We start from the raw sequence: 19,630 nt of genomic DNA on the forward strand, positions 1-19,630 counted from the left end.
TACAATTGATTAAGACTCATAAATGTTGTACAGCAGGCAAGGGGTTGGGGTTATTCAATGTACTAAAAAGTCTAAGGTCTGGTACAGATTACTGAGAAAATTAAGAAATTTAGTGTGTCGACGAACCCCTGACGCTATCCAGGGTACTTAAGGTACAAGAGCAAACAAGACCATGAGCTTGCAGGGGGTTGCAGGAGAATCGAGCCACTGATGATAAAGTTTAAGACCTGGAGAATTGTCCAATTGGGCAATTAGGCTACAGTTCAAGTACCTAAGTAGTGAGCTAATGCTTCATACGGCTTAGAGAGGTTCGTTTTAGATGCGACAATACAAGTCAGCGTGGCTTTAGCGGTGTATCTATGTATTCCTTAGCTTGCTTAGCTTCCCCCTTGGCTTGAGATATCTCAGTTAAATGGGTTAATGCGCACGTTCCAGGTACTTGACATGTACATATATGTATCGTATCAAAAACCCACATGGCAGATGAATTAGGCGGGCGCTGCGGGATCAATTCTTCCAACTTTTGAACCTTCTCCAACTAGGTAATAATTAATTATTCCATTCCCACTGAACACAACAAATACTGGAACACTCCCAAGACCCAAGACCCAAGATATCTTGACATGTGCCAACCATCCCATAGTACCACTTTCGCATGCGAACTTCATTTAGAGCTACGAAGCTACCGGCCTTGGCAAACCCATATGGAGAATTATTCAAGACGCATTCAAATTTCCTAGGCGACAATCGTCTCTATTTTTCATCTCATTTCATCCTCTATCCCTTTTTGATATTTCTCATCCTTTCTCTCTCCCTTGTGTCGTTATACCCGTTGTGTCGTCTTGTTCAACATTGCATAATCTTGACAACATCACAAAAGCATAATGTTCCCAACATGTGAATCATGCATTAGGTCGCCGATCGATTCTCTCCTTTCTAACTTTGAACAGACAGGTAAAACACCTTGATCAACCATTGATAGGCACACCTAAACATGACCATATCATTGGGAGGTATTTCAGCCAGTCCAATTTTCAATACAAGGCTTCCCCGAGCATATCACTCATACATTGAAGCCATCATGCCTACATCAATTTGAACGGCCTGGGATTTTGTTCTCACTTTCATTTTACCGGTCTACTGGTCTTTTGCTATCATAGTCATTAGCTGAAGATTCGATATGAGTTCTCATATCATATCTCACATCCATCATAGAATCAGGGTTCTTGTATACTAACCAGTCTACCATCCGGCCTAACCTACCTATCGATATTTCTAAATTACAGGTTTTTTTGTTCTCGAATTTCGACATATCAACAACACAATAACGCTATGACCTTGATCTCCGATTCGCATATGGCTACTGCTGATCACAAGTCCGTCCATTTTCAGTAGATGTTGGACGAAATCTTGCTCGGAAAACGACCGATCCAATAAGCCACATACTCGCTCAGGTACCTCAAGTGAAGAAAACCAAAGATCCAATTCCCCGCAGTGGCCAATATGCAGGCCCTTCCTTGCCGGCCAGGTGCTGTACAGTACAGTCAGAGCCGAACTTCCGTGTACCGTGGGGTAGTTGAGTTCTGGTTGGTACCGATAGGCTTTACCAAGAGCTCATTCTCATGCCGATAGGCGCATACGATGACGATAGCTTACAGGTACCAGGCGATCTTGATGTACTGCAGTAGCGTACCCCGATAAGTACCGAGATGAACACAGGAACAGTGAGAAATCATGATCATCGAGCATCTTACGAATCCCGCAACAATTATCATTATTATTCTTGACCAGTTGCAATTCATCACGTCGAAAAACATCAAAAGTTGAACATTCATCTAAACAATTCAAATGTCTAAACTTATCGAATTTAGGCCAACGCCAGCAACCGTATATAATACACAGCCAGATTCTCAACTGAGTACACGCCTTGTTCCAGCACGGAAAATCACCCCACCAGGGACTATAAACAGACGACTTCGCTCCTAAGTCTAACTATGATTTTAGTATTTAAAGACAGTATAACCAAAGACACGCGTCATCTTCGAAATCATAAACGCATTAAACTTTCACATATTTCGTATTCGAGTACCTACTCGGTCTTAAGCGAACCGGCAAGTTAATAACAACATCAGATGAATTTATTCAAGTGATATGATAAATTCATGCATAAAAACGTAAAGCTGGACAACACACTGTTAACCAATTAACTTCATATACTCATTCAACACGTCATCGCAATAGTGAACCCATGGGAAACGAGCTGTAAATAGGAGTGGAAGCACAGCTATCCAACTCTACATCAACCAATAGGAAAACAAAACCCTAGGTCTCCGTCTCTACGGCACCATCTCTTCCGGCGATGGTCGAAGCATAGCCCGAGTCTGATTCCCTGTCATACAACCGACACTCGGCTGAGTTCGCAAATTCACATGAGGTATACGGAAAGTCGGTAAAGTTAACTTCTTCGAATCCACCGAAGAATGACATATCAGGCTCGAGCCATTGTGAGAGGTCTAGGGAAATGTCCTTAACTTCGTCAGTCGCTGCGGCAGGTTGTTCCTCGATAACAGGGAAGCTGGGTGTATGGGCCCTCGGAGTTACAGCTGGAGTAGCCGACGCCGACCGATCATCACGCGGCAAGTCCTTGAAGAACTCAAATAGGCCATCTCGAATAATGTTAGGCAACTGGTTTAGCACTTCAACTTCCACCTTCTCGAAAGACCTTTCAACCTTCTTCTGCACAAGATCGGGAAGCTCGTTTTCCATCCGCTTCCTGACCTTTCTCCACTGCTCGATGTTCTTCGAGTACCTCTGAGAGTCATTGCTGTCGTAATCTTCAACCTAGTTAGCGACTTCATACCATCGCAACTTGAATTAACTTACACGGAGATGGTATCGCCTGGATATTAGCGCCAGGGAACAAAATCATGTAGATATCCCTCCATCTCTGTTCGTCGGTTTTTTCCGGGCAATTCTTCTTCCGCATCTTTAACTTAGCTTCAGTAGCCTCGTCAATTCCTTGGAAGGCTGGGACGACGTCTAGCTTCTCACAAGGCACGTCCGCTCGAATATGATCAGCTAAATCCTGAGCATCTTCGAAAGGTTCGCTGCACCTCGGGCAGGTATATTTCGGTAAACGATGTGCGCGATATAGGTGTTCCCTATTGCAATCATCAGTACACAGCAATATTAGTTGGTGTACTAGGATACCTACTTAAGACGATGTAACGATGCCCAGCCCGGCCCAGCACAGCTACGATGTTTGCTGTGTGTCTTTGGGTCATGCTTATAAAAGGGGCAAGCAAATTTGCGATCCGGCTCTATGTCCTTCTTGGCCCGCTTATTGCCACCCCTACTCGGGTCACCTTCATTGCCTCCAGCTGAAGAATTATCTTGATCATCCCCACCCAGTCGGCGTTTCGCTCGAGTTGAACGAGTCGATCGGCCCTGTCCGGCGTCACCACTTCCAGACCCCACGCTACCAGAGTTATTAACGGAGTTTCCCGAAGCCTCAGAAGCTTCATACGCATCTTCTCAATGTTAGCATACTGCAACAAATTGATACTATAAGTGGATAAAGAAAATAGAAGCGAAATAAGAGATCATTGTCTGACGTACTATACGCACATCAGCTTACGTTCAAAATGACAAAACGGCGATCATAGCAGACCGCCACGAATGGTATGATTATACTGACCAGGAAATAATCTCAAGTCTCTTATTTAACCAGCGGTTGAAGTGAGCCATCACAAGCGCAACAGCTTCTTGTTTCTTAATGGCCACGTACTGATCTGGCGTCAGTTTTCTCTCACCTTTATGGTCGAGTTGGCAATGGCTGAGTCCTTGAGCAGCGCTTGCCTTCCTTTCGCTATCCATAGGACCGGCTGATTTCGACTGCTCTTGTGATATTTCCCCAAGCTTAGTTCCGTCGTTTTGGGTATTCAATTCTACCATGCATACGTTCGACTCAGTCAGGCATCGCTTGGGGATTTCGTTAATAGATGAGGTCTTCTCAACAAATGAGTTCTCAGCTTCTAGTTGGCCTGGGAAAGCTACTGGCTTAGCTCCCCTATTCTGCTAAAGTGGTAATGGTAAGGACGGATTTTCTTTTTCTGTTTGTGGGTGTCTTACCGAATCACCAACGCTTGTCGGTCCTAGTAGATGTATTTCTGTGACAGTGCTCCTAAGTGGGGTCAATTTCTTGACCATGCTTCGCTTGAGGCGATGCTCACGACGAGCGTTGTTGATCTTCTCCCACTTGGCTACAAGCCTTGCCTTAGTTGCGTTCCAAGTGCTTTCGAAGGCGTTAAAAGAGTTGATATGGCAGTTGGGGACCGATTGCGTCCGTGTTGCAATAGAACTCGCCGGATATTGGTGATATTGGACATATGCAATTGCAAGATCCCGAGGTCTTTGAAGCATTTCTCTCATGTGGTATGATACCCAATCATCACGGAGGCATTGAAGAAACAAAAGTCGTGTATATGTAGCATTGATTAAATTTTTGATATTTTCTCGAAAAATAGGAGTGATGAGAAAGGCGGGGGAGCTGGGATCTCAAGGATTCACCAGAAATCTCCCCCCTCTCCTCAGCCGAAAACGACTATATTTATGCCTCGCCAATTCTGCGCAAAAGCGCAAAACGAAGTGGAGATATGCGCAGGCTGAGAATCTGCCAATCACGGGTGCAGCGACGTGCTCGATGCTGATTGCCTAGAATCCCGCACCCCTAAGACGCAGGGCGATGAGACCTACTAGTATCGTGCATGATACGCCTTCGCGAGGTCAGCACTATGGAATTCGCACCGCGAATTCCCGATCGGTGCACTACTGTATACCGGTCGTACCGCGCGGAGCGGAAACCATCCGAATCGGTTCTGTAGGTATATCGAAAACTCAAAGGCGATCAAGATGACTCGAGCAAATGACTTGGACGGAGCCTCAATGTTGCTGTCGCGCCTCGGCGCGGGGGGTTGGTCATGTCCATAAAATGAAGACGCGGGACTCGGTCAGTGCAATGTATCTACCAGCATCCTAAAAAGAAATATCGTCAAGTTTATTTCTCGCGATTGACAAGAACTTAGCTCGAATTGATATTCTGTCAACTCAATTGCCCAGGGATTTAAAATTTTCCAAATTGCAGAAGTCCACCGCAGCATCTTGGCAACATCCTATCACCCAAATTCCAAAATAGCATCGTTGTGCGACCAAGGACCTTACCATGTCCCAACCTACCATCAAGTCGAACCAAGTCTCCGGCGATGAGTAAGTGGGAAAATATCCGAATATGACCCCTTCAGCTAACATGATGGTATGACAGGAACCGTCAAGGAGGATCATCCGAGATGATGAAGCATTACCTCGCCAGCCACCCCAGTACAACAACGGATAGACTTGTCCAAGGCAATGTTATGTCTAACGAAGAGATGAAGGCGTTCTTGAAGCAGAAGGAGAAGCAATTAGATGCACTAGTAAAGCAAGCCAAAGGAGACACTCGGTAGTCAACATAAAGAAGCGGGCATTGGTTCGGCGTATATGGTGTAATAATTAGAGACGAGGGAAAGATACCAAGACTAGGAATAAACAAAACCTGAAGAAGAAACAGGAGAAAGGAAAACGAATGCGCACGAAGATAGGGATGCAGTGGTTGTTAATATATCCCTTTCGGGGCCCCCAGATTTATTTGTTAGTCTGGGTCTGAGCGGTCTAATACACACATAACCATTAGAAATCTTTCCCACACCGCCCCTTTTTTTCGTTTACGAAAATCCATTCATGCATCCGAATCCTCTTTTTTCTTATTTTACGCATATCATCGACACGCTGTTTCATTCGATTTTTAACCCACTCGGAGGATTGTGTTGGCATGTGGTAGGTCGCCCCGGCCCCTCTCCGTCGTTTGTTGTCGTGGTGCCGAATTTCCCAACCAATAGGTTTCGCGGCCCCACGGCCAGCGACGCGGACATTGGAGAAACCGCATTTCGGGCAGCAATTTAAGAAACCACGGGACCTGATCGACGGTCGTTATCATAGGCTTGGGTTTGTTGTCATCGGTTGCTATTTAATGGGTTGGAATGGAGTATTGGATAGACCTATCAGTCTTGTGCAACATGATCAATGGTTGCAGCCGGCTACAGCTCACTCAGCACAAGCGAAATGTCCTGTAATTATACGCCCTGAAGATGTATCGGGCGTTAGGACATGATTGATACAAATCACGAGATCGCAGTATAGTGCAGATTCATCATAAAAGTCTACCTAGGTGGGAGACCGACGCAAATCATTCGTCTATATGATAGGATAATATGTACGGTAGCAAATGGATAGAATGTATCTAGAGTAAGGGATATGTATATGTACACGCGTCGCGGCTAGCTACGCCTCGTGTTTGTCTCTAATATTAGATCGAGGCATCCAATCTCGCTTTTTGCTTCCTTTGTACTACGTCGCGAACTACTCGAGCGCGCATTTCGTACAAGGTCCTATCGAAATCAGCATAAGCAGAATCATGGAGGGTAGGATAGGCTCTCGTCATACCTTCTATGGTGGTTCTTCATCCAGAAGTCCTCGATTATCTAGGATATTGAGTGCTCTATCAAATAGATGATCAGTCTAGACGAATCTGATAGAGTTAACTTCTCTTACACACCTTTCGACGAAACAATTTGTCGTACCTAGGCCTCTCGCATACACGCAATGAATTCCCAAAGGTCCCCGATTGCAGCTTGTCTCAGTCATATATACCACTATTAGAACCGCATATAGTAGATATAATCGTACCCGTAGTCATTATATGATAGCCCCACTATCTCTCAATTATAACCCATTTGAGAACAACGTAAGGATAGGTATACCCAACGAGAGATCATGCCGTATTCCCACTACCCTAACTACATCACAAAGAACTTGTGATTCCCCTGTCGCTGCCAATGTTGGTACTTTACCTAGCTAAATTATAACGTATAACATCAATATTTCCCACCCAACTTCTCCAAATCCAGCTTCGGCAACGACGCCGTAGACCCTTTCTCCCTATCCCTATCCCTATCCTTATCCTTCTTCTCCCCACTCGACCCTCTATTCCCCCTATGACCCCTTTTCTTCCCTCCATTAATACTAACCCCCGGTCCTCCACCCCCAGCCCCTCCCCAACTTCCCCAACTCTCCGACGTCTCACGCGCGTACGATTCCGTGAGGTCGCGCAAATCTTTCGTTGAAGCAGGGAGGGAACCCTCGAGATCGATTGGTGAAGGTTCCGGTGGACCTTTAGTATCGATGTGGTTGTTGTCGTTGGGTACTGTTAATTGCCGGGAAAGTGGGAATATGGGTGAGCTTGGAGGAGACACGGGGGATACGGAGAATGTAGGTGATGTAGGATGATACGGAGGCGGAGCTGGAAGAGCACGGTTTGGCGGCGGTCCGGCTGGTGTGACTAGATTTGGGATCTCCAGGGGTCCGTCATGGGGACGTTGGGGTCGACTTGGGGATAATGGTAGTAATAGCGGTGGTGTACTGGTCCCAGTGATTGTCGCTGATCTGGAATGCAGTGAGCCGGGTTTATTGGATCCGACTGTTGTTGTCGAGGCTCCTCCGGGCCCGCTACTATACGAGCTACCACTATCGCGCAGAAAGTATGGCGCGAAATGCACTGCGGCTGGATGCGACGGGGAGGTAGGTGGCTTTGTGACGGTATCCGTTGTAGGCCATTCATCATGCCGTACTGCGGACTTCTTCTCCGCGGAAGGGCTAAGAGGGGAATCCAGGAAAGTTACCCCCTCCATACCATACGCTACTGACGAGTTCGGTGTGCCGCCCTGCTTAAGTAGCGATGGGAGGAATCTACGATCGCTTAGTCGCGCGGGCGGCGTTAATGGTGGACCTTTCGATGACGCCGATGGTGGTGAGATTAAAGGTGTGCGTGAACCGCTTGGCGGCTCAGAAGATGAGCGACCAAGACGAGATCCACTGAGGGTGCGATCCGAATAATCTTTGGGGTGTGGTCGTTTTCGACATATCATAAAGCCTACTAGAAAGAGGATGGCTATTATCGCCAAGCCAGAGCATATACCTATCGCAGCCTTGCTCCCTTCTGTAAGGCCCATCAGTGCGCTTGGCGCTGCGGTAACACCTGATAGTGTAGAGTTATGTCTAGAAGTCCCCACTGCTGAAGACGACGGACTAGATTTAGCGGTCGTCGTTGCTGTAAAGATGCCGACTACTGTATTTGTTGCAGGCTCAGTCCCAGGTTCTAGGTGAATGGACTCGATCAGAGAAAGGTCATATTTAAGAGCGTAGGTAAGATACTCACTACTAAATCCCACAGTACATGTGTCGGGCGAAGGGGCTCCCGGATCGTAAATCAAATAATTGCCAGCACTGAAGGATGTTAGTACCTGTCTATGAGAAGCTTGGCTGGCCTGTTGGGCTCACTTAGAGCATTTATTGATGAGTTTGTCGACGCTAGCTGGCGATACAAGTCAGTTGGATAGTCAAGATCAGTTCTCATGGGGGTTAACGAACGACTTTGCCCTTTACCACCATCTATCCAAACACCGCAACTTGTTTCATCACAGCAGTATAATTTCCACAGATCCGTATTATGCTGAACATTCGACATGTAATTGCAAACATCCTCAAACCCTCCATTAACCGACTTAGACCAATCGTTGACGAAACTGTCGAAACATGTGTTTACGCATGCCGTTGCGTTGCGAGGTTCAATGTTGCCAGAATTTAAATCATCGCCTCTAATTTCCTTTTGACGGCGGTCCTCCCTTATACTGACTCCATACTCGTCGAGGTCATCTTGGTAGGTATCCATGATAAGCGGTTTGGAGCTATAACTCTTGTATCATGGATATGTATCGAAGTCAGTCGAGCGGGAATAAGAAGTGGGAGGCATATTCGGGGAAGGTGAACTGGAAGGATCAATATTAAAAGCGGTGAAGGAGGCCTAAACGAGTGTAAAGGATGCCCAGCTGTTCAACGAGAGAAAGAATGCTCTATACTAGCGAAGCGCTGGCTGCCGGTGTGGCGTCTGCAATATATCTGCCATGTGCGCACGTATATATCCCGTTACTAGCCCCCGGCTTTTACAAGCCATAGCACGACGCCGTGACGCTTCGCACAACGGAACACCGTTGCGCTGAGAATACGATTTAGGATAAATGGCGACCAAGTTCCCAGCACAAGTGAGATGGTGTGTATCACATAATTCCTGCAACATCCCGTGCCGGACGATAATAAGTCTCGTATGGCAGCAAGGAAACGGTTGTGCGACTTCGCCAATGGGGGGGTTGAGGGGGCTGCACATATCCGCAGAATTTCTCTAGAAGAATGGGTAGGTACAGCGGGAAGACAGCAGATCGCATCCAAGAGGCCGCTAACACCATACCACGTAAGGTGCCGCAGAGCTGACAAGCAGCTATGCGCGCCCCTTGCAAGATTCAAATCTTGGAAATCTTTTTGATGCTGAAACAGCATACAACAACACAAGAATTTCTATGACAGCCGAAATGGTCTCCGAGGAGCTGAAGGGGCCTATTCAATCTCCATCGCATCACTTTAGATTGTCGATGGGCCAGATTTAGATACCCCTTAACTAGGACTGCACGAGGTTGGTTGGCGTGGGACGGCTTCAAGTTCTTGAAAGATCTCTCTAGTATGAGTAACCATGGAGGCGAGAGGCCCTCCATTTATGAGCTGTAATATTAATAGCAACCCAGCCATTCTAGACCGCATTGGTGTCGTCTATAGTAAGAAGCTCTAGCCGGGACACTGCCTCACGCTTGAATGACTTACTCCTGCGGTGTAAGGTATGAAGGTTAGCGTGTAAAATTTTCGAAAGTCGACGGCTAGAATCGATGAGCTAGCACATCCTTCAGTCCATCTCTATGCACCTGTAACAAGAGCAGCGAATAATGGAGTATGAGTCGGCCGAAGAAGGTGAAGATCGGGTTTAACAGGGATGAGTGGTGTCCGTCCAATAACTTGACGTACTTAGGCGAGCCATCACAGGATATTGTGTCACGTTAGAAAACAAAAGTCGTTCGCATCGTATTACCGTATGATGGCGAACATCTAAGGAGATTCGTGTCGTTCATAGATGTTTGCCATCAGACTCTAGAGCAAGGAAGGTTAAGTAGATTTCTTGATTAGGAAATACGTTCTTGTTGAGTAAGATGAAAACAGGGGACAGTGGATCTATTGCTACACGACCTGCATATTAATCAGTTACATATGTGCAAATCAGAGGTGCAGGTAGAAAGGGACTCGTGAGATGGTCTTTACATCTCCCACGAAGAGCTTGTATCTTGGTAGACGTTACCATAAAGGTCGAGTTGATAGCTCGGTATAATGTGTCGGCATTTAGTAGCGCGCAGATTGTTCGTCAGACTCGAAATAATTACCATGCATATAATAAGAATCTGACTACTAGGCCAACATGATAATGGTCGGATGACGACGCAGATCGTCGAGGCTCTCGATGAAGTATGTGGGAATCGCCTATTCGCTTTAATTTTGGGGATCCTTCGTGTGTCGTACAGCCGAGACTTCGCATTAGTAGGATTTCTGTCCGACGATGGTGTTGGCGGTGAGAGATAGTGACAGGAAATGATGCTATACGTATATCAATAATCAGCTCCTGGAATACTATCGACAACATAAAATTACCAGGGAGCACCCTAATCTTATAATCTTATGATTAGTCGTTTGACTCTTTACATCCGCTATGAAGTTAAGAAGAAGAGATGAGCTTCAACTGACAGCTCGGCTGAACGCGGCACAGATCACTAACCGAACATCTGTAGAGTCTCGACCGACATTCCGAGGTGGCGCTCCAAGGACAAACTATCGAAACGCAGACTTATTCTGTCGTCGAATCCCTGGACTCTATTATGGCTTTTCGGTTTAGAAAGCGAATGGGATAATGTAAAAATAGTATACGAAGCATGCCAGATTTTGATGTAAGTTGTTGGGTGTCGCATTTCTAGAGAGGCCGATGCCAAGATTAGTAACACCTTTCCGTGGCAGATTTTCATCGATATTTTCCAATTACAGCCTTCCTTTCAGGAGTTTAGACCGACGCAATGGTTTTTGATTCGAAGTTGAACATGAGGCTAGACTAATGGTCCCGGAATCCGGTCGAGATGATCAATATTCCCTCCGGATTGCGACGTCATTAGGTCCCGATTGGTAAGTTTTGAAGAGTGATACCAGGTACTATTGAGCTTAGTTTTGTGCTGTATCCGACCCTCATGGACTTTCTCGGTGAATGAGTAAGCCGATGCCAAGAGCGGTTGTGTTCATGTTGTCTTATAAATAGAGACTACTTCATATAAGGACGTCGGATAGCCTTTAGATAGATGCTTAGGATCGAATGCTTCTGCCCATGCCTAAGCAGCTATCAGCTACTTAGTAGCTAACTGAGGATAACCATTTCTATCATATAGACCTCGGAATTCGGTCCTGGGTTTCACATATATTTTAGAATGTCAACAAGAAGAAGCTCGTTCGATATTAATTAATGGTTGAAGTACTTGAAGCAAAGTATAACCCCCTCCAAGTGATGATTTGACTCTGTCGTCTAATTACTTTATAATACTCAAGGGAAGTATCTCCTAACGGAAACATAGGAAGTTGAGTGAAGGAGTAAGTGTTTGTCATAAAAGGGAATGTTAAATTTATCGAGGAAAAAAGAGAGCCAGGGGTGATAGCGTTAGGCTTATATAATCCCACTTTCACACTTTCAGCACACGTTAGCGTCGTAGGGCTACCTAATTTACCCCGCCGACCGGTCGCAATTCACCCACTGTAAACTCCGTTAAAGCCTGGACACATACAGTTGATTAGAGAGCTGAGGATTATCGATAAGATATTGACTAATACAATTACAGGGAAAGCACCAATCACACTGTTTAGCGTGAAACTAACTGGGGCTACTACCTCATTCCATCAGCGTCCATCTGTACCTATCGGACCTGTAGTAATCGGTACTAGGTAATCGACAATCGACAAACGACAAACGACCTAAGTCCTAAAGTACAGTACCTACCTAGGTAATCATTCTTTCTACCTCGACGAGATTCACATCTCATCTTGCCGCCGAACTTCCACATTTCTACATACAATTCTAGATATACATTCTAGACACCTCCATTTCTACGGCGCCTTATTGTTGGCATTATTTCCATCTGCCATCGATTCTCTCCCGGAACTAACATAATTCATTTCACGTCGTTCGGAGTATATCGCGCCATTCGTAGCTATCATTCGCATCGTCGTCACCTAAAAGTACCTGGATCCTAGGTAATCATCATGGATCCAAACGAGCAACCGCCGCCACAGCAGCACATCCTACCACCCCAGGAACAGGTATGCGACAGCAATCAAGTCTGGATTTCCATACCTATGTTAATTTACTTACGTTGATTCTAGATGCGCCAAAGACGGTTGGCTGCCTTCAATGCACGGAATGCGTCGACCAACCCAAAGCCCGATGAAGCCTCTAAGACCGAGCCCTCAACACCATCGGCTTCTTCACCTACGCCCAAATTGAACCCACCGAACCAGGAGAATCTCCGACCAACTCCTTTACCAAGTCGGCAAGCCAGCTCGACCCCATCCAACCCCCCAAATCCATCCTCATCACCAAACCCTTTCTCGCAACTTGGTGTTAAGAACAAGACGGATTCTAGCAAAAGCCCCGCCACTGGGGATTCAGGTAACGCCAACACCTCCAAGAGGTCCCTTTTAAATTCTGACTTAGGCAATACAACAGCCCAGCCATCCAAAAAGATACATATCGCCAAGGAAGAGAATCTAGAGACATGGTCCAATAGAGTATTAGGCGAGATATTTCGTGTCACGTTAGATGAGACTCGAACCGCCGATAACAGAGGCACCAAGTTCACTTATCTACCTGAACTGAAAGCAGAGCTCGAGCAATCCGGCGATCCCGTCAAGTTGACTGCATCGTCGATAGACTCGGCCATTCTCGAAGCCGCCAGACACGTGCCCACGGACAAGGCACTTTTAGACTATCTTCTACCATGTTGGAAACGAGTTGTGAAAGCTTCTAAACCTGCTAGACCACCCCCGGCAGAAAGGGAAGCTGTCCTTAACGAAGCCAAGAGATTATGTATGAGCAACTGCATATTTGCACTCACTATGCCCGAATATTTTGGGTAAGTAATTCCCCTAAAATTGACCTTGAATGGCTGGCTCCTCATACTAACAACTAAAAGTCGCGACCCGAATCCTAAGCACGATTCTCTAGTACCTTACCTCCTTCGCCACCACGATAACGAGGATGGTATTTGTTTAGACTTCTTCGTCGAGGCTGTGTCACGTATTCCAGAAGACGATACCGTCGCATCTATGTTCACTGATGCCATGGTTGCAATGAGTAGGAAGGTTGCGACGATGACAATGAACGATGATTACAAACCGTACATCAATGTAAGTACATTCAATCTTATGAAGCGTGTAATACTAACAGTAATAGTGTCTTGTTACATACTCGAAGTTTCCTCCCTTACTCAATGCCCTTGTAGAACACCCCCGGTTCCAAGTAAACCCGATTCCTAATATGTCGAAAGAGCAACTTGCCCGGGCTACTGAGAGCCAGACCATCTTAGGACCTTTCTTCCGTATCTCGCCGTTGCAAACTGAAGTTACCAAGACCTACTTCGCCAGTCCACGGACGATCGATCCAGGCCACATTAAGTCATCACAGACCGCTCTACAGATGACACTAAAAGCTCACCAGGGTGACCTTATGACCATCGCGAATGCACTCGTTCGAGCAAGCCCGGGCGCTCGGAGTAGCACTCTTGACTGGTTCGCATTCGCCCTTAATACAAACCACAAGAGACGTGCTCTCCAAGTCAAACCGACGGATGTGGCGTCGGATGGTTTTATGGTCAACATGACAGCTATCATAGATCAATTGTGTGAGCCCTTTATGGACGCCACTTACTCTAAGGTAGAAAGAATTGAGGTGGAATACCTCCGCCGTAACCCTCGAGTCGACATAAGCGATGAGACTAAGCTAAATGCCGATCAAGCTACTTCAGATGAATTCTATAAGTCTCAACTTCCGGGAAATTCCAGTTTTATCTCAGAAGTCTTCTTCTTAGCCCTGGCTGGTCATCATTATGGCATGGGGGCAACCAACTCAAAATTGAAAGATCTTGACAAGGATATCAAGTATGTTGACGACATTATTAGGAAGCTTGAGGCCGAACTGCCTAAGTTGCAGAACGTAAGTCAGCTCCTTTATCCAAAATCATATCATTCCTAATCGTGTTCATTGTATTAGGATCCTGTCAGACTTCTTGTGGCAAAACAACATCTCCAAAATGCTGTCAATTCTGTCGAGAAGTCTCTTGCGCTCAAGTATGCAATTGAGGGTGTTGTACTGGACACCACTATGCAAGAATTGTCTCTGCGATTTATGAGATACGTCTCTGTATGGCTCCTCCGAGTTGCGAGTGGAGCAGATTACAAGCCAGGCAAGGGTTTCAAGCTTCCACTACCAGCCAACAAACCTGAAGCATTCAGCTGCCTCCCTGAATATGCGCTTCAGGATGTCGTTGAGAATTTCAAGTTTGCCTTTCGGTAGGTACCCTTTGATCGAATTACGCGCCCTCATAGCTGATCACATTTTAGTTACTTGCCCTCGATTCTAATGTCCGCCATTGGAGAAGAGATGATCACGTTATGCATCACATTCTTAAGATCTTCTGAATATATCAAGAACCCTTACTTGAAGTCTTCCCTTGTCACACTATTATTCTCAGGCACGTGGCCCATATACCACCTTAGCAAGGGGGTACTTGGTGACAGCCTGGTCGGTTCAAGTTTCGCGCATGAGCATCTCCTCCATTCGCTCATGAAATTCTACATTGGTAGGTCCATCTCTACAATGGCAGTCTAGTATGAGGCACTAACAACAGCAGAATGTGAGCATAGCGGTGTCAGTTCCGCATTTTACGACAGGTTCAATATTCGGTACGAGATATTCCAAGTTATCAAGACCATTTGGGACAACGACGTCTACCATGAACAGCTCAGTAAAGAGAGCAAGTAAGTCTTATCAGGCGCAGTCCGCCACTATGCCCTCTTCTAACAATAAAATAGAGTCAATCGTCAATTCTTCGTGCAATTTGTCAACCTGCTCCTAAATGACGCCACATATTTACTCGACGAGGCACTGAGTAAACTGGTCAATATTCATGACTACCAAAAGCAACTACAAAGCCCGACATTATCTCCTGAGGATAGGGAAAAGACGCAAGCAGATCTGGAACAGGCGGAGCAGCAATGCCAATCCTGGATGCAGCTCGTCAACGACACCATGGGAATGATGAAGCTTTTCACAAAAGCGCTACGCGATGCATTCACTATGCCCGAGATAGTAACTCGTCTAGCAGGAATGCTTAACTACAACTTAGAGTCATTGGTCGGGCCGAAGCGTAACAACCTCAAGGTAGAGAATGCTCAGAAGTACCACTTTGAGCCCAAGGCACTTCTATCAGACTTCATCGACATATATCTAAACTTGGCGTCGAAACCCGCTTTCATCGAAGCAGTCGCAGCTGATGGCCGCTCATATAAACCAGCAAATTTTAATAAGGCGTCAGAACTACTAGCCGGTAAAGTCAATAAAGGCGATGTCGTGCCTGCTTGGAACGCACTGAAGGAGAAATTCGCCCAGGCCAAAGAGCGTCTTGACAAGGCTGAACTCGATTTAGGCGAGATACCCGAAGAATTTGAGGATCCGTTGATGGGTGATCTAATGACCGACCCTGTTATTCTACCGTCGCAGAATATCGTCGATCGTTCGACAATCGTCCAGCAACTACTATCTAATCCTCTTGATCCTTTTACACGAAACCCGATGACTCTTGACGATGTAGTGCCGGCTGATGACTTGCGCAGTCGGATTGAAGAGTGGAAAGCCGAGCGTATTGCGGCATCCAAGGCCAAAGCATCAGGGGATGCGATGGACACTACGGCTGGTTAGGGAGATTATTCCAGCTAAACCTAAGTTCATTGTATAACAATCCAAATAACATCGCAGTGCAACCGTATGGGGGTACATACGGCTTGCTACCAGGGAAACACTAAGGTGGAGCTATTGCATATTTGGCCATACAGCCGTCTATAGACATTGCTCTTGGCTCTTGGTACGTTTTTTGAGCATCATAGGGATGTGGTCAGTGTGTTATAGACAGCAGGGTAAATACCCAAACAAGGGTCAAGGAAGTTCATTTGAGTTCTTTAGATTTCGGAAATAAAGATACACCAATCCCCTTGTTCCTCATGATGACACTGGCCAGTCACGGACTTCCCCACCCTCCTACTTTATGATATATAGCTCGGTCTGACTAAGCACCCAAGAGAGTCTTATTCCTCAAGCCTCACAAGTAGATATAACAGGCAGACCTCACATCAATATCAAAGAATGAAAAAATAGTCCATAAATCGCTTGTATTCAGGTGATATCTGAGCTGCAGTTTCATCGTGACAATGTCTACCTCTCTTCTTCATCTAACCATCTTCCAGTTTCTACGACGAAACAAGTACCTACGAGAGTACCTGCTGTGCGACCTACCCTCACGCGGGAATCTGCAACAAGCTCTTCACCGTATCTACCGCTGTCTTCTCCAAAGGCGTCCAACTAATACCCAACGTCTTCGTCGTGAATGCGTTATCAAATTTATGCACCTTCTCCTGTGCAAAGTCCGCTCCGGGTGCTCCCTTAACAGCATCGACATCCGTCGGTAACGCATCTTTCTCTACTAATTCAGGGACCTTAGCCGCGGAAACAACGCGTAGGATGGAGCGGTTATCGTAGTACCCCGCCGTGGTGAAAAATCGCTTCCCACCCGCTTCGGGAAGCTCCATAGCGCGAACGTGCGCTTCGGCTACGTCGCGCACGTCGACCCATACGAATACGCCAGAATTCGGGATTTCGGTTTTCCATTTTCCTTGGATTAGGTCGACGAACCGCGAGTTGGAGGTGTTGATCCCGGAGAGTGAGTCTAGGTGGTGTGCTACGGGGCCGAATACCACTGTTATAAATTAGTATCTAGGTATATTATGTGTCGTCGAGGGGCATAGAGAGGTAAGTTAGGTTACTTACTCGGCGGGCAGATAGTAGCGACATCGAAACCCGGTTTATTCTTTACAAAATCCCACGCCGCTTTCTCGGCGTATTTTTTGGAGACACGGTATGTCGTCGCCGGAGCACCGGTTAACCCGTCCTCGTATGTACTCGGGTTCCAATCGGCTTCGGAGAACGTACGCGCGGGGTTTACTAAATCACCCTCTGTGATTATCGCCGCGAACGAACTTGTTACGACTACGCGCTTGACGGCGGGGGCGTGCTTGGCGATGGCCGCGAAGACCGAGTTGGTCCCGTTGATGGCGGGGTCGAGGACTTCGGTGCGCGCGTCTTTCCATTTGTAGTGGAAGGGCGAGGCTGTGTGCTGTACGTAGTCGAGCCCGGACCCGTTTTGGGCTAGCACGTCGTCGAAGGCGTTGGGGGCTGCGATGTCTGGGACTATGGCGACGGAGAGCGGGGCGTTCGGGTATTTGGTGCGGATTTGCGTGGCTTTGGTTTCGGAGCGTACGGTGGTTATTACTTCGTATCCGCGCTTTAGGAGGATGTCCAGGACGTGCGCTGGGGTGGGTTAGTGGGTGTTGGGTGATTGGAAGTGTTTGCGTTGGTTACTTACCGGCGATGAAGCCTGATCCACCAGTGAGTAGTACCTTCGGCATTTTGAGGTGTGGTTGAAACTGTCGGTTAATATGTGTCTAGGCGGGCGGTGATCTAGGCAATGATCTATGAATCAGGGAAATACAGATTCTATGGCGAAATGAGGAGATGAATGAGTTTATGTGGAATGATTATGGACTTCGAGGTCGTTCAGTCGAGATCTATTTATGCACAATTGTCTATGAATCTTTCTCAGATCTCCTCAGCGTCTACTATTCACCCGAAACTAATGTGACAGTATGGCAACATCGCGGGGTTAATTCCCACGCATCAGGTATGCGATCGCAAATCTCCCATTGATTAGTAGCTAATAGCTACATCCAATAGTATGGGTACCTCCTATTACCTATTACCTATGCCGAATGAATAGTCACGTCACCAAACGGCTAGTTCCTCTGCCAGACTATTTCGGCGATAGCATTTTATCACCAATAACCAAGACCTCGGGATCATGACTAGGCAATGACTAATGGTTAGGATTCCTTCCCCGGACTCAAATTGTACCCATTAAATTGCTTTATTCACTGCTGAGACCAAAAGATGTTTCGGTGGTCAACGGGTAGGACAAGGAAATACCCAGGTATGAATCGGTATGAATCAGTCCTATGTAGGTCTTTGTTAAGACCGATGGATACATCAATAGCTTAGGCGGGACTAGATAGTAACCCTGGTCATTATATGGGTACCTCATCGGCGTCTTCCTTCGGCAAAATTGGCGGTATAGTAAAATGGTCTACTACTGATTGATTTCGGCGTTTACGTGGAGTGGGTCGATGGCGATAGGTATAAAGTCTCACATCATCAAAGATATATGTAAACCTCGCGTTTTCGTCTTTAGTTTCGGTTCACGATTCTAACCTAATCGCCGTAGAGTTTTCTATATATATCAAGGTCTTTAATCTATTAAGAAGTTAGTTAAGAGTCGAATGTCGAAACGTGGCGGGTATAACATCAACTACTTAACTCCGAAAGACAACAACTTGCCTAGGTAGTCAACCTCCATCCAATCTCGATGCAGTTGTGCAACATCGCCCTCGCTTCTTGTATAATACAAGGTTATTATAGTAAGAATGAATGGATTCTTTGGGGTCGCACCTATCTTAAAAATCCATTGCAACAACCATGTATTAGAATCACTACTGTGCGCCGTTGACATATCCATGCTAAATAACTGAATAGAAAGGAAGGAATCAAGCCACTGACGTATGAGAGACATTCGACATTGACTTGTCAGCCGTACCTGGGTAGTTATTCCTAGTAATGCTAGTATTTCTTTCATTATTGACAGTATTTTTTATATCATAAGTTGCTTATCCATACGAATAAGGAACTTATGAGTGAGGCATTGATGCACGTCGCAATAACCAACGTCTTTGGTTCTAGATGGCATTATACATATCACTCCGAGGTTTCACAAACAGTTATCGGTAAAGGAACTCCCAAGAAGGTAAGTGTTGAAGTGAGGGTAACATATAAGATTGAAAGATTGAGGATGTTGTTACCTGCTTCCTTAACTAGCCACGACCTTCTAAGACTTTGAGTCTCTAGAACTTCTTGATTAAGAATCCCTCTTAGATTAGGGAGCAAGCGCATATGTAATATCATTTAAACTAAGCATGATACTCGATATTACTACGGCATCTTACTTTCCGCACTGCGATTAACGCACATTCACAACGAACTCACGACGCGTCTCGCATACAATTTCACCAATGGATGGACAGGAGCCATGGAACTATTCGAAGGTCACAACAACACCAAACAGCAATTATCTTTCGTTTTGATTTGGTCTTTAATCAATAAGTTTGTTGTCCGTATATATACTATGGAAATATGGTACCA

The 19,630-nt window shown here is 46.1% G+C and overlaps 6 protein-coding genes across 6 annotated transcripts; 2 read left to right on the forward strand and 4 right to left on the reverse strand.

The window, feature by feature from the left end:
• Window positions 1-1,762: 1,762 nt before the first annotated feature.
• On the reverse strand, window positions 1,763-4,575 carry F4822DRAFT_404991 (uncharacterized protein). Its single transcript, XM_051458258.1, has 5 exons — window positions 4,132-4,575; window positions 3,699-4,077; window positions 3,215-3,530; window positions 2,884-3,161; window positions 1,763-2,834 (listed from the first exon to the last, which is right to left on the reverse strand). Exons 1-5 carry the CDS (start codon window positions 4,429-4,431, stop codon window positions 2,323-2,325), a joined length of 1,785 nt encoding a protein of 594 aa, XP_051314884.1. The 5' UTR covers window positions 4,432-4,575; the 3' UTR covers window positions 1,763-2,322.
• Window positions 4,576-5,780, forward strand: F4822DRAFT_404998 (uncharacterized protein). Its single transcript, XM_051458259.1, has 2 exons — window positions 4,576-5,265; window positions 5,321-5,780. The coding sequence occupies exons 1-2, from the start codon at window positions 5,222-5,224 to the stop codon at window positions 5,499-5,501; spliced, it is 225 nt and encodes a 74-aa protein (XP_051314885.1). The 5' UTR covers window positions 4,576-5,221; the 3' UTR covers window positions 5,502-5,780.
• A 510-nt stretch (window positions 5,781-6,290) lies between these two features.
• Window positions 6,291-8,949, reverse strand: F4822DRAFT_270000 (uncharacterized protein). The gene is made up of 5 exons (XM_051454687.1): window positions 8,521-8,949; window positions 8,431-8,464; window positions 8,309-8,376; window positions 6,538-8,218; window positions 6,291-6,482 (listed from the first exon to the last, which is right to left on the reverse strand). Exons 1-4 carry the CDS (start codon window positions 8,819-8,821, stop codon window positions 6,969-6,971), a joined length of 1,653 nt encoding a protein of 550 aa, XP_051314886.1. The 5' UTR covers window positions 8,822-8,949; the 3' UTR covers window positions 6,291-6,482; window positions 6,538-6,968.
• An 842-nt stretch (window positions 8,950-9,791) lies between these two features.
• Window positions 9,792-11,323, reverse strand: F4822DRAFT_270009 (uncharacterized protein). Its single transcript, XM_051454688.1, has 3 exons — window positions 10,804-11,323; window positions 10,328-10,620; window positions 9,792-10,218 (listed from the first exon to the last, which is right to left on the reverse strand). Exons 1-3 carry the CDS (start codon window positions 11,040-11,042, stop codon window positions 10,100-10,102), a joined length of 651 nt encoding a protein of 216 aa, XP_051314887.1. The 5' UTR covers window positions 11,043-11,323; the 3' UTR covers window positions 9,792-10,099.
• An 896-nt stretch (window positions 11,324-12,219) lies between these two features.
• F4822DRAFT_270090 (ubiquitin conjugation factor E4) lies at window positions 12,220-16,327 on the forward strand. The gene is made up of 9 exons (XM_051454690.1): window positions 12,220-12,375; window positions 12,439-12,724; window positions 12,782-13,187; window positions 13,248-13,461; window positions 13,508-14,266; window positions 14,324-14,622; window positions 14,674-14,912; window positions 14,964-15,090; window positions 15,145-16,327. The coding sequence occupies exons 1-9, from the start codon at window positions 12,319-12,321 to the stop codon at window positions 16,028-16,030; spliced, it is 3,273 nt and encodes a 1,090-aa protein (XP_051314888.1). The 5' UTR covers window positions 12,220-12,318; the 3' UTR covers window positions 16,031-16,327.
• On the reverse strand, window positions 16,327-18,047 carry F4822DRAFT_270078 (NAD(P)-binding protein). The gene is made up of 3 exons (XM_051454689.1): window positions 17,748-18,047; window positions 17,153-17,692; window positions 16,327-17,081 (listed from the first exon to the last, which is right to left on the reverse strand). Exons 1-3 carry the CDS (start codon window positions 17,788-17,790, stop codon window positions 16,624-16,626), a joined length of 1,041 nt encoding a protein of 346 aa, XP_051314889.1. The 5' UTR covers window positions 17,791-18,047; the 3' UTR covers window positions 16,327-16,623.
• Window positions 18,048-19,630: the final 1,583 nt, after the last annotated feature.

The sequence above is a fragment of the Hypoxylon trugodes genome, assembly GCF_022578975.1.
Source record: "Hypoxylon trugodes strain CBS 135444 unplaced genomic scaffold F4822scaffold_5, whole genome shotgun sequence".
Taxonomy (NCBI): domain Eukaryota; kingdom Fungi; phylum Ascomycota; class Sordariomycetes; order Xylariales; family Hypoxylaceae; genus Hypoxylon; species Hypoxylon trugodes.

Coding starts and splice junctions, on each gene's coding strand:
- F4822DRAFT_404991 (XM_051458258.1), bottom strand. CDS start 4,431: ATGAGAGAAATGCTTCAAAGACCTCGGGATCTTGCAATTGCATATGTC. Junction 3,531..3,698: donor GAGACTTGAGATTATTTCCT/GGTCAGTATAAT, acceptor AACATTGAGAAG/ATGCGTATGAAGCTTCTGAG. Junction 2,835..2,883: donor CCAGGCGATACCATCTCCGT/GTAAGTTAATTC, acceptor ACTAGGTTGAAG/ATTACGACAGCAATGACTCT.
- F4822DRAFT_404998 (XM_051458259.1), top strand. CDS start 5,222: ATGTCCCAACCTACCATCAAGTCGAACCAAGTCTCCGGCGATGA. Junction 5,266..5,320: donor AACCAAGTCTCCGGCGATGA/GTAAGTGGGAAA, acceptor ATGGTATGACAG/GAACCGTCAAGGAGGATCAT.
- F4822DRAFT_270000 (XM_051454687.1), bottom strand. CDS start 8,821: ATGGATACCTACCAAGATGACCTCGACGAGTATGGAGTCAGTATAAGG. Junction 8,465..8,520: donor TGGTGGTAAAGGGCAAAGTC/GTTCGTTAACCC, acceptor TTGTATCGCCAG/CTAGCGTCGACAAACTCATC. Junction 8,219..8,308: donor ATGTACTGTGGGATTTAGTA/GTGAGTATCTTA, acceptor CAACAAATACAG/TAGTCGGCATCTTTACAGCA.
- F4822DRAFT_270009 (XM_051454688.1), bottom strand. CDS start 11,042: ATGAAAATCTGCCACGGAAAGGTGTTACTAATCTTGGCATCGGCCTCT. Junction 10,621..10,803: donor TCGGTCGAGACTCTACAGAT/GTTCGGTTAGTG, acceptor ATATACGTATAG/CATCATTTCCTGTCACTATC. Junction 10,219..10,327: donor CTATCAACTCGACCTTTATG/GTAACGTCTACC, acceptor ATTAATATGCAG/GTCGTGTAGCAATAGATCCA.
- F4822DRAFT_270090 (XM_051454690.1), top strand. CDS start 12,319: ATGGATCCAAACGAGCAACCGCCGCCACAGCAGCACATCCTACCACCC. Junction 13,462..13,507: donor ATTACAAACCGTACATCAAT/GTAAGTACATTC, acceptor TAACAGTAATAG/TGTCTTGTTACATACTCGAA. Junction 14,623..14,673: donor AATTTCAAGTTTGCCTTTCG/GTAGGTACCCTT, acceptor ATCACATTTTAG/TTACTTGCCCTCGATTCTAA.
- F4822DRAFT_270078 (XM_051454689.1), bottom strand. CDS start 17,790: ATGCCGAAGGTACTACTCACTGGTGGATCAGGCTTCATCGCCG. Junction 17,693..17,747: donor TGGATCAGGCTTCATCGCCG/GTAAGTAACCAA, acceptor AACCCACCCCAG/CGCACGTCCTGGACATCCTC. Junction 17,082..17,152: donor CGCTACTATCTGCCCGCCGA/GTAAGTAACCTA, acceptor AATTTATAACAG/TGGTATTCGGCCCCGTAGCA.